This window comes from Aquarana catesbeiana, linkage group LG09 (assembly GCF_042186555.1).
Source record: "Aquarana catesbeiana isolate 2022-GZ linkage group LG09, ASM4218655v1, whole genome shotgun sequence".
In the NCBI taxonomy this organism is placed as follows: domain Eukaryota; kingdom Metazoa; phylum Chordata; class Amphibia; order Anura; family Ranidae; genus Aquarana; species Aquarana catesbeiana.
In genome coordinates, this window is record NC_133332.1 from 108837592 (window position 1) to 108851010 (window position 13419).

Genomic DNA, 13419 nt, shown 5'->3' on the forward strand with positions numbered 1-13419 from the left:
CAATGGGGCAGCGCTGGGATACCGCCGGCAAAACGCCGCTATTGCGGCGCATTGCGGGCGGTTTTAACCCTTTCTCGGACGCTAGCGAGGTGTAAAAGCACCCCGCTAGCGGCCGAAATGTGCCGCTAATCCGACGGTAAAATGCTGCTAAAAATAACGGCGTTTTACCGCTGACGCTGCGGGCGGCCCGGTGTGAAAGGGCTCTTAGGGAGATATTACCATCTCTATTTTGTCTTGTTTACCATTTTCACTGAGAGTGAAAGAAAATCCCAAATTTTAGGTGCCCATCAGAACGGGAATTGAGGGAAAATCTTCCAGCTGGGACACTAGTTCTGTTGACTCAATGGGCCACAGATACCTTAAGTTCTACTCTAAACAAATTTTGGTTTACATTAACCTTAATTGAAAGTTGAAAACAGTTTAACATGTCCATGCAATATTTAATTCTAAGATTTACTACCTCAAAAACACCAATACAAAAAAAGTGTTTTCTTTTTATTAATAGAAAGTATTTTTATGTACATTTCCTTTTTAGTTAGCACTTGTTCACACAGTATTTTACACTTCCAATGCCTAATGTTCGTATCCCAAGCCTTCCATACAAGAAAAGTGACTTGTGCATGTTTACGCAGCTCTGATTAGGCTCCTTGTCACTTTAGCAAACCTCTTGATGCCATTTAGCAGTTAGTATATGAATTCATCAGTCTATTAGGGATGGTCAATGTATATACTGTACATATGAGGTGTCTCAGTCTTATGCCCCGTACACACAGTCGGATTTTCCGACGGAAAATGTTTGATGGGAGCATGTTGTCGGAAATTCCGACCGTGTGTAGGCTCTATCGGACATTTTCCATTGGAATTTCCGTCACACAAAATTTGAGAGCTGGTTCTCAAATTTTCCAACAACAAAATCCATTGTCGTAAATTCCGATCGTGTGTACACAATTCCGACGCACAAAGTTCCACGCATGCTCGGAATCAAGCAGAAGAGCCGCACCCGCTATTGAACTTCATTTTTCTCGGTTCGTCGTACGTGTTGTACATCACCGCGTTCTTGATGTTCGTAAATACCAAAAAGATTGACCTTGTGTATGCAAGACAAGTTTGAGCCAACATCCGTTGGAAAAAATCCATGGATTTTGTTGTCGGAATGTCCGATTGTGTGTACGCGGTATTAGTCTCTCTGAAATGAAACATTATCAACTCCTTTAATATCCGGAATTTCCACTCCTTCGTCCTCCTCCTTGACTGTGTCATCCTTCATATCTTTGTACCTCTCCCCACGATTCTTCACCAGGGCAGGTCCCCAGTTTTCAGTTGGTCTACAACAACTTGCAATACGCTGCAATAACAAAAAAAAAATGAGTTTAGTGTAAAAGTTCATTGACATGTTCAAGGAAACCATTCTGCATTAGATAAATGTCAGCTGATGGAGAAGTTCCATGTATTTCAATCTTACTGGGTTCTGCATTACATGAGTTCAGCTTTTTTTGGGGTTTGTTTTTGAATGGCAAAGTTTTTTTGTTACAATCAAATTTATCAAGTGATCAAGTTTAGAAATTACATACAGTACATCAATACAATCCAACAAGGTAAAGCCTCTCAAGGAGGTAGAATATGACAAAACATATATCAATATTTGTATATGGTGTAAGTTCAAAATCAGTAACAATAGGATAGCAAATTTTTGTTACGCCAACCCAGGTCAAGCATAGGAAATGCTTTTTCATACCTGAAAAATGTTCCCTTTGGCTTGAACGACCTTCACAATAGCAATGACAGGAATCCATATAAGGCAGAAGACGACCATTAAAAATCCTAATATAATTGCCCATTTTGGGTAAACTACACCACCATATCCTGTAGCTTCATATGTGACCAAAGACCAGATTAAAATGGCCTGCAAAAAAATAAAAAAACAAAGTAAAATGGTTTGATGTTTGAAAAAACAAGAAGCTATTACATAATGTATTTAAAAAATGCAACAATTGCAGTTTTTTTCAACTTCAGACCTCAATTTTGCAGAATTTCTTAAAGTGATCATAAAGTTTCATTTTTTTTCTTATAAAAATAACAAACATGTTATACTTACCTGCTCTGTTGCAGAGGATTTGCACAGAGCAGCCCGAATCCTCCTGATCTTAGGTCCCTCTTCTGTGATCCTGGCCCCTCCCTCCTGTTCAGTGCCCCCACAGCAAGAAGCTTGCTGTGGGGGCACCCAAGCCGAGTCACAGCTCCCTGTGTCCATTTAGAACCCCGACCCAGCTCTATCACCTCTCTTTTTTCTGATTGGCTAGCTGACCTTGATTGACAGCAGCGGCAGCCAATGGCGCCACTGCTGTGTCTCAGGGGGGAGAATCTCGGACAGCTGAGACACTCGTGGACATCACTGGACAGAGTGGGACCTCAGGTACGTGTCAGGGGGTGCTGGGGAGGCTGCTGCACACAGAAGGCTTTTTATCCTAATGCATAAAATGCATTAAGATAAAAAAACCGTCTGACTTTACAATCCCTTTAAATTATACATAGTAATTTCTTTTAAGTTCTTGGATCATTCATTCCCACAACCTTTGCCACTATGTGATATTACCAAATATGACCTTCTGTGGTACTTCAGAACTGGAGCTCATAAGCACCATATAATAATTACTTTTAATTTCATCCTCAGTTAGCTTTGACTGACTGCATTTACACTTACAGTATTAACACACCCAAGTTCCTATTGGTAATGCACACTGCCAGTATTTTAGGAGAAAAACAGCAATGACTGTGACCTTTTAACTGTCCATCTGTGAGCAAAGCAGTTAAATTGCCTTTGTTGCAGCCTCCCCCGCTGGGCCCACTTGTGGGATTCTGGGAAAGCTGAGGCTTCCAAATCCCCTGGGCATTAGCTTCTGCACAGTGCTGGTGTGGCTTTATAGGACATTTGGTATTCTAAGCTTTCCTAGGATCTTGTAGTAAGACCCAGGGGCAACCTTATCGCTGACAGGAGGCAGACATTTATTTATTTATTACAGATACTTATATAGCGCTGGAAAAGTATGCAGCATTTTACATATATATTGTACAGTCACATGCTGGAGATGAGGGACTCTCCTAGCTGCCAGGGGAAGAACTCCTCCAGTGAGAGTGGGGGGGGCAGCAAAGGGAAAGGAAAGACAGATTCTGGTGGTAGGGGACTCAATTCTTAGAAGGACAGAGAGGGCAATCTGTAACCAAGACCTGAAGCGCCGAACAGTATGTTGTCTACCGGGCGCTCGGGTTCGGCACATCACGGATCTTGTGGACAGATTACTGGGAGGGGCTGGGGAAGACCCGGCTGTCATGGTGCACGTTGGCACCAATGACAAAGTCAGAGGCAGATGGAGTGTCCTAAAGAACGATTTTAGGGACTTAGGAGCTAAATTGAGGAAAAGGACCTCCAAGGTAGTGTTCTCAGGAATACTACCGGTACATCGAGCCACACCAGAGAGGCAGAGGGAGATTAGGGAAGTAAACAAGTGGCTGAAGAGCTGGTGTAGTAAGGAGGGGTTTGGGTTCCTGGAGGACTGGGCCGACTTCTCAGTCGGTAACCGGTACTATAGAAGGGACGGACTGCACCTAAATGAGGAGGGTGCAGATCTGCTGGGAATGAAGATGGCCAAAAAGTTAGAGGGGTTTTTAAACTAGGCGATGGGGGGGAGGGTCCAGAGACAGTGATAGCCAGCGCGGAAGATATTCCAGAGGGTAGTATTGGGGGCATTAGTGGTAGGTTAACCAAAGCACAAAAACACAAGGTGAGTATAGTAGCAAGTCCAAGTTGCAATCTTGAAACACCCAATACGAGGACAATATGCGACCGGTCTAAACTATGTGGCATGTTCACCAATGCCAGGAGCCTGGCGGACAAGATGGGTGAACTAGAGATACTGTTGTACAAGGAGGATTTGGATTTTGTGGGAATTTCAGAGACCTGGTTCAACAGCTCTCATGATTGGCTGGCAAACATTCAAGGGTATACCCTATACCGCAAGGACAGAGAGGGTAAAAAAGGGGGAGGGGTATGCCTATATATCAAGAATAATGTACAAGTGAATGTGAGAGATGACATCACTGAGGGGGCTAGGGAGGAGGTGGAATCTTTATGGGTAGAGCTCCAAAGGGATGAAGCTAAGGGGAAAATAATACTGGGAGTATGCTATAGGCCCCCTAACCTGAGGGAGGAAGTGGAGACGGATCTCCTATCACAAATTGGATTAGCAGCAAGGATGGGAAGTGTTATCATAATGGGGGATTTTAATTATCCAGACATAGACTGGGCGGAGGGAACCGCGCATTCATTTAAGGCTGGCCAGTTCCTTAGTGTCTTGCAGGACAATTTTATGGGTCAGATGGTAGACGCACCAACTAGAAATAAAACATTACTAGATCTACTGATTACCAACAATACAGACCTGATAACAGATGTGGAAATACGGGGCAATTTAGGTAACAGCGATCACAGGTCAATTAGTTTCAGTATAAATTACACAAATAGGAGACATGAAGGGAACACAAAGACACTGAATTTCAAAAGAGCCAACTTCCCTAGACTACAAACCTTGCTAAAAGGCATAAATTGGGATAAAATATTAGGAACAAAGAATACGGAGGAGAGATGGGTTTGCTTTAAGAGCATATTAAATAAGGGCATTAGCCAATGTATCCCATTGGGTAATAAATTTAAAAGAGCGAACAAACATCCTGGATGGCTTAACTCCAATGTAAAAATGCATATAAAAGCAAAGGAGAAGGCCTTCAAAAAATACAAGGTTGAGGGATCATCCACAGCATTTAGAATTTATAAAGAATGCAATAAGAAATGTAAGGGTGCAATTAGGATGGCTAAGATAGAACATGAAAGACACATAGCGGAGGAGAGCAAAAAAAATCCCAAGAAATTCTTTAAGTATGTAAACAGTAAAAAAGGGAGGACAGACCATATTGGCCCCATAAAGAATGAGGAAGGACATCTGGTTACAAAGGATGGGGAGATGGCAAAGGTATTGAATTTATTCTTCTCCTCAGTCTTCATGAGTGAATCGGGGGGCTTCAGTAACCAAAACTGCAGTGTTTATCCTCATGACACAACACAGGAAGCACCTACATGGTTAACAGAGGACGGAATTAAAATTAGACTTGAGAAACTTAACATTAATAATTCACCGGGACCAGATGGCTTGCATCCGAGGGTACTTAGGGAACTCAGTCAGGTGATTGCCAGACCATTGTTCCTAATTTTTACAGACAGTCTATTGACTGGAATGGTACCAGCTGATTGGAGAAAAGCCAATGTAGCACCAATATTTAAAAAGGGCCCAAAAAACATCCCTGGGAATTACAGACCAGTTAGCCTAACATCAATAGTATGTAAACTCTTGGAGGGGATGATAAGGGACTATATACAAGATTTTAGTAATAAGAATGATATCATTAGCAGTAATCAGCATGGATTCATGAAGAATCGTTCTTGCCAAACCAATCTATTAACCTTCTATGAGGAGGTGAGTTGCCATCTAGATAAAGGAAGGCCCGTAGACGTGGTGTATCTGGATTTTGCAAAAGCATTTGACACAGTTCCCCATAAACGTTTACTGTACAAAATAAGGTGCGTTGGCATGGACCATAGGGTGAGTACATGGATTGAAAACTGGCTACAAGGGTTTGTTCAGAGGATGGTGATAAATGGGGAGTACTCAGAATGGTCAGGGGTGGGTAGTGGGGTTCCCCAGGGTTCTGTGCTGGGACCAATCCTATTTAATTTGTTCATAAACGACCTGGAGGATGGGATAAACAGTTCAATCTCGGTATTTGCAGACGATACTAAGCTAAGCAGGGCAATAACTTCTCCGCAGGATGTGGAAATCTTGCAAAAAGACCTGAACAAATTAATGGGGTGGGCGACTACATGGCAAATGAGGTTCAATGTAGAAAAATGTAAAATAATGCATTTGGGTGGCAAAAATATGAATGCAATCTATACACTGGGGGGAGAACCTCTGGGGGAATCTAGGATGGAAAAGGACCTGGGGTCCTAGTGGATGATAGGCTCAGCAATGGCATGCAATGCCAAGCTGCTGCTAATAAAGCAAACAGAATATTGGCATGCATTAAAAGGGGGATCAACTGTAGAGATAAAACGATAATTCTCCCGCTCTACAAGACTCTGGTCCGCCCGTACCTGGAGTATGCTGTCCAGTTCTGGGCACCAGTCCTCAGGAAGGACGTACTGGAAATGGAGCGAGTACAAAGAAGGGCAACAAAGCTAATAAAGGGTCTGGAGGATCTTAGTTATGAGGAAAGGTTGCGAGCACTGAACTTATTCTCTCTGGAGAAGAGACGCTTGAGAGGGGATATGATTTCAATTTACAAATACTGTACTGGTGACCCCACAATAGGGATAAAACTTTTTCGCAGAAGAGAGTTTAATAAGACTCGTGGCCACTCATTACAATTAGAAGAAAAGAGGTTTAACCTTAAACTACGTAGAGGGTTCTTTACTGTAAGAGCGGCAAGGATGTGGAATTCCCTTCCACAGGCGGTGGTCTCAGCGGGGAGCATTGATAGCTTCAAGAAACTATTAGATAATCACCTGAATGAACGCAATATACAGGGATATGTAATGTAATACTGACACATAATCACACACATAGGTTGGACTTGATGGACTTGTGTCTTTTTTCAACCTCACCTACTATGTAACTATGTAACATCAGCTCTTGCCTTCAAGGAGCTTACAATCTAAGATACCTAACTCACATTCATACATACACATACTAGGGCCAATTAACCTACCAGCATGTCTTTGGACATTAAAGTGGATGTAAACTCAATGTCATCCTTTCTAAACTACTGCCATAGGGGTTATCTATAAGGATATACATGCCTACCTGTCAAATGTCTCCCCTCTGTCTGTTATGAGACCTGAAAAACTGCAGATTCTGTGGGTGGGTCTGTTGTCTGGAGCTCGGTGGGTGGAGTCGTGATGTCAGTAGACTCCCCGCCCACCTCTACACTCCCCTTGTCAATATGCATTTTCTCCTGTGTATTTCTTACTCTGAACTTCTGCTATGATCTCTAACATTCAGTGAAAAGACAGGAAAGTAACCACATGACTTCAGCATGCCAAATCATGATGAGGTGTGGAACAGCCAATCCTTGCAGAGCTGCTGAAGAAAGGAGTGGGAGGGAATTAAAATATAATGCATGTCTCTTAGGCTAATTCATGAGATATGTAAATAACCTGTCACTCACAGCAAGGGGGAGGATTTGACAAAGTTTTTCTCAGTTTGTCAAGTTTTATCTCACTGAACAATAAAAGAGGATTGTTCAGAGCTGGATTAACTCTGTGTGGCAAGACTGGGCTCAAATGACAGGAAATCTTATACTCTACATTATGACATCATAAAAAAAAATGGGTTTACATCCACTTTAAGTTCTCTCTGTATTTTTCTTGTGATATTTTTTTTTTTATTACTTTTACTGCACATTTTTACAAGGGAGGGGGGTTGCAACATAAATTGACCTTGCATTTTCATGTAAGGTAAAGAGGCGCACTGTGAAAAGGAGCCTATTCTTTGCTCTGCTGGCTGTAAGTCATATCTATTTTGTTTTTTTTAATGCACTATTTAATATTTACTTGAAAAATACTGTATATTTAATTTTTAAATGTTAATGCTGGACACGGAAATTTTTGTTTTAAAGTGAACAAATAAATGCAATAAGACTACCACTGTCCAAAGTGAAGTAATCACTTTACCTCAATATGTGCTTCAATATATGACTGCATTGTGTGGTTATTATAATTAGACAGAGCCATAAAAGAACTTACTGCTAGCAATACCGGGGATACAAAATACCAGCATACTCTCCACCACAACCAGAATATCCAGTGCTTCTTCCCAAGCATCATCTCTATATCCAAGATAACTCTATTGCCACCTGTTAGTAGTAAAACCGTAAATAACATACAAAAGTGCAAAAGTTAAAGTGTATTAAAGTCTTATTTATTTTTATTTTTTTAAACAAACATGTCATACTTACCTGCTCTGTGTAATAGTTTTGCACAAAGCAGCCCTGATCCTTCTCTACTAGGGTCCCACACCGGTGCTCCTGGCCCCTCCCTTCTTGGGAATGCCTCCAGAGCAAGCAGTTTGGCCCTGCCCTCTCCCTCTCCTGATTGGCTCACTGGTTGTAATTGACAGCAGTGGGAGCCAAGAGTCCCGGAGAAGCAAGGCTCTTGTGGACATCTATGGATTGAGAGGGGGTTCATAAGTATTAGGGGGGCTTAGAGGGCTACTACACACAGAAGGTTTTTTACCTTCATGCATAGAATGCATGAAGGTAAAAAACCTTGAGCTTTTAGAACTACTTTAATATTATGATAAGATATATGGTAAAAAAACCATAATGTATTTTTTAATAAGTATACATCAGGATAGATTTTTTCACTTTTACCCAATTGAAAATTGTGAATATAAATGTTGTGCTTTGTTACTAAATTAAATGTGTCTTATTTATAAGTATCCCAGTACAAAGGATCATAATTACTAATTATCAAAACGAAACGTAATATGTGTACCAACGTCATAAATCCAAACACAATTGAAAAAAAAAAAAGAAAATTCAGAGGGTGATACCACTATTCCAAAGTGACACAAAAAAATACCAATTGATAAATCAATAAACATAGATCCTGATGGAAGTCCACTATGCAAATGTCCAAATAAAATAGTTATGTGTAGGAATGTTCCACCACCATTGTAAATCTTGCCATATGTTTCCACTTGTGAATGACAATAAGTAGATTTGTCAACGCAGAACCACCAATTGCAGTCTTTTATCAAGCAATAAGACACCAAATTATAGGTAGTCTTATAACAGCATGTTATCAGTAATTATCCATTCATAGCTTTGAAACCATTCCAAGTTCTCAAGGGTAGAGATGGGCCAAACACCCCTCAGTTCGGTTCTCACCAGAACTCCCAAACATAGCAAAAGTTCGTACCCGGACACTGAACCCCATTGAAGTCTATGAGACCCAAACGTGAAAAATCAAAAGTGCCCATTTTGAAGGCTTATGTGCATGTTATTGGCCATAAAAAGGATATGGGAGCCTGGGTACTGCCTTGAGGGTCATGTATCAATGCAATGCATAAAAAAAGATCATTTTTAAAGGAGCAGTGATTTTAATTATGCATAAAGTGAAACAAGAAAAATTAAAAATTCCATTAAATATAGTGCCTTGGGGGGTCCCCTTAGCCTGCCTGTAAAGTGGCGAATCTGTACCGTGTATAGAACCTGCTGCAGCAAAACTGACATCGCTAAAGAAAAATTTCAAATTCAAATTTCCGGCAATACAATACCATTGCCAGCAATAGAAAAAGAAAGAATAAAAAATGTTGAGGGCATGTGGCCTAGTATGGTTCATGAGGGGGGGGGCGCTCGTCCCCTCCCCCTTTCCTGGCATGCTGGGCTGCATGCTCACATAAGGTTCTGGTATTGATTCATGGGGGGGACCCCACACCGTTTTTTTTTACATTTTGGCGTAGGGTTCCCCTTAAAATGTATACCAGACCTAAGAGTCTAGTATGGATTTTGGGGGGATCCCATGCATTTTTTTTTTTCTTTAGAAATGTAATTTTTGCTGCAGCAGGTTCTATACATGCTACAGATGCGCCACTTTACAGGCATACATAGGGGACTCCCCAGCCACTATATTTAAAGGAATTTTTTATTTTTATTGTTTCACTTTACGGGCGAACTTCACCCAACATTACTTAACAGGTTCTGAGGGAGAATGGCCTATTGGTTGAAATGCATTAGGGGGGAAGCTTATGCTGATGTCATTACACCAGCTGGAGCTAGCAGTGGTGGTGGTTGTGTTTATATGCAATTTATCCTTGTACTTATGTGGAGTAGATGCACAAATACTTATTACAATAAATGTGTGGGTTGCACTATGGAATGCATGTATAACATTAAATTAACCTATTGAGGTGATATCCCATATGGTTCCAAGGCTATGTATGTATGATTACTGATAACATGATGTTATAAGACCACCTATAATTTTGGGTCTTATCGGTTGGTAAAAGGCTGTTCACGTATCCTGCACATTGTTAATCAATTGTTCCCACTCGGTCAATTTTTAACAACCTCATGCATGAGGGGGAATCTAACTTAGACCCCCACACTGCATGATATTCAATTGCCTTATATGGCAATTGCTGACAAACTCTATTTATATTCTATCTATTCTCATACTGACATTGCGGCGGAGATGACGACAGTGGCCGGGGCCTGTTGGCCTTCCAGGACGCCGAGGGAGCCACACAGGGGCCGCTTTATCAGCGGTTCCAGCGCCAATCCTTCCGGGTTTTTTTTTTTTTTTTCTTGTGGGCGGTGTGGGTGGGGGGTTTGCACCTGCACATGATTATCCCATTTGCCTGAATTTGGATATAAAGGGAGACTGGAGGCCTGACAATCAGATCATGATCTCCTACAGGCCAGGATGAATGCTACTGCTGCCAGGTTCTTTCTACACTAGAGCCCCTATTTTTGCATGATCGCCACCAAGCTTATCACATTGAACCTATCAACAAGTCCAACATTACCTCCAGCCTACACGATTTATACAACTGATAAGGTAAACTTCTTGTTATTTCACCTTTATTTCACACAGCACTTTACACCACCCTACATACACATTTTCACATTTTGATTGGCTTTTCACCTAATTTTAGACTTTTTTTACTTGTTAGTTTACTTTTCATTTTTGTTTTCGCACAGTAGGCACCAAGCAAGCACCATGTCATGTTACCACATCATGCACCACCTCATTCACACTATCCTCCACCACATAATGCACTCCTCTCCATTTAGGCCATCGTTGTTTTTTTTTTTTTTTTTTTTTTTTTTTTTTACACACACACCTTTCCCCCCCTTTTTCACCCATTATATCCTTCTTATTTACCTATCCATTATAATAGACCTACCATACCACTGCATTGTTGGATCACACGATCATTAAATTTTGTCGATTACATTTATGGGATGGAATTAACATCTCAATATATTTACATAGTAAAAATCCTATCCAACACCAGTCTCCACATAGACAAATTGGAAACACTCAGTACATTATCAAGTTAATTATTAAACTTCCTCTAACTAATACATGGCTATCCTTGGGTTTCTGTTGCAGGTGTGGGCTCCTCCCCCTCATCTCCCCTCCTCGGGGGGCGCGCTAAGTGTGGCTCCTTGTAAGCCCCTTGAGGCTGGCTCTCCTGGGAGAGTGAGGGTGGCCCCCCGAGCCCTCTGGTGTTTCCATTGGCCCTCAGCACATATCCTGGACTAGAGAACACCCATTCCACCACTTTGCGGTAAAGACTCATTATCTTGGTTTAATCCAAGTGATGCACAATAATATATATATTTATCTATTTGAATTTAATTTATGTAATTCTTTTTTAGATCCAACTGTCCCCCTGAAGAGACCATATACAGGTCGAAACGCGTCGGGGCTTGCTATTTATGTAACATTATGTAACCTAACTATGTGTATTAATATGTGTTTGTTACTGCACTGGGGAATAAGATGTGTGTTACTGTACCAGATGATTCTCTATACTGTACATTAAACCATGATATTGGATAAAACTTTTTATACATCCATTAAGAACTTCCTTTCATTATGTGCATTGCTGTTTTAAAGCCCCATGGGGAAAATAATTTTTCTTTATGGAATGCATGTATAACATTAAATTAACCTATTGAGGTGATATCCCATATGGTTCCAAGGCTATGTATGTATGATTACTGATAACATGATGTTATAAGACCACCTATTATTTTGGGTCTTATCGGTTGGTAAAAGGCTGTACTTGATGGTGGTGTTGAATCCACAAGGCTGCTTAGACCAGCCAAACACAGATCCTCCTGAACCGGCTGAGTTTTGAACCGTTAATGGGCAGGCTGAATGCACCAAGTTTATCTTGGATTATCTTACGATTATAACTAGCAGCTGCAATAGCTGCTAGCGATTATCACTGTTTTTTCTTTTGGCAGGGGCGGCTTACCCCACCCCTCTCCTGGGAACTGACAATAGCTCAACAGGAGGGATTCCCCTGTCAATAATGTCTGTGTTGGTGGGGGAATCATGCAAATTTCTTCCCTGCAATCCGTGGTTGCAGGAAAGGAATTTAAACCATGTATGGCCTGCCTTATTGTCATTCACAAGTGGAAACATATGGCAAGATTTACAATGGTGGTGGAACCCTCCTACAAATAACTACTTGTTTTATTTGAACATTTGCATATAGGTGGTGGACTTCCATCAGGATCTATGTTTATTGGTTTATTAATTGGTATTTTTATGTTTGTGTCACTTTGGAATAGTGTCTCACCCTCAGAATTTATGTTTTTTCAATTGTAGTTGTATTTATGATGCTGGCACACATATCACACTTATTTTTTGATAATATTATGATCCTTTGTATTGGGGTACATATAACTAAGACACAATTAATTTAGTAACATAGCTCAACATTTGTATTCCTTTTATTTTGGTTCAGCACTGGTATTATGTGTTATTTGCAAGTGCAGCAGTGGGAGTTTTGATTTTGATTTTTGTTTTATGCTGAGCATCAAGGGCAGTTTTTCTACCATTTTGTTAATTGGTAAATTTTTACATGCCCGTTGTTTTAAAATTTTCTTATTGTAATAAAACAGATAAAAAGATAGCTAAAGAATAAAAAAGATAGCTAAAAAATAAAAAGCCTGCCTAACTGTTTGTAAACTATTCAGATAACATCCCTGTTGGACAGCTATGGCTTAGAGCAGTGATGGCAAAACTTGACACCCCAGATGTTTTGGAATTACATTTCCAAAACATATGGGCTGCCAAGGTTCGCCATCACTGGCTTAGTGTATTGGGTGCAAAACAGACACTAACATAAACTGGGCTTTATTGATCACTACTTGCAGAGCAGAGTAATTAAAGTGTGTTATGCACATTTAAAACTGAGATTTTAGAGATATGAACTATATAAAGTGTGGTATCCAACAAAATGACAGATACTCAAGGTATTAGCAGCTTTGTGAATTGGTCCTAGTATGTTGTTATGTACACAGCTATAAAGCACAGTCTTAATAGGTGAGAACATTTTAAAGTGCATACCATATATCCAGATTACAGCCACCAGCTCCAAAACGGCAGCAAATAGAAGAGCCCATCCACCGCAAAATGAGTCAATGAGGTTTACCCAATATATTCCTGCCTGTAGACATAATCAGATAAATGTTTGTCTGCTATTTCTAGTACACCATATTATAGAGCTATTAATTTGTTTAAATCTTTCATTTTTTGCCTATAGTATGTAGCCTGAGTGTAACCAA

General features: G+C 40.6%; 1 protein-coding gene across 3 annotated transcripts in view; it reads right to left on the reverse strand.

Annotated features, from left to right (window-relative positions):
• Nucleotides 1-500: 500 nt before the first annotated feature.
• The window catches only part of LOC141107996 (sodium- and chloride-dependent neutral and basic amino acid transporter B(0+)-like), an 86915-nt gene continuing 73996 nt past the window's right edge, over nucleotides 501-13419 (reverse strand). For all 3 annotated transcript variants that reach the window (XM_073599139.1, XM_073599140.1, XM_073599141.1), the window contains 4 exons: nucleotides 13202-13301; nucleotides 7853-7962; nucleotides 1736-1903; nucleotides 501-1345 (listed from right to left, as the gene is read on the reverse strand). In XM_073599139.1, coding sequence (XP_073455240.1) covers nucleotides 1178-1345; nucleotides 1736-1903; nucleotides 7853-7962; nucleotides 13202-13301 — 546 coding nt within the window. In that variant the 3' untranslated portion in view covers nucleotides 501-1177. The remainder of the gene's footprint in view (nucleotides 1346-1735; nucleotides 1904-7852; nucleotides 7963-13201; nucleotides 13302-13419) is intronic.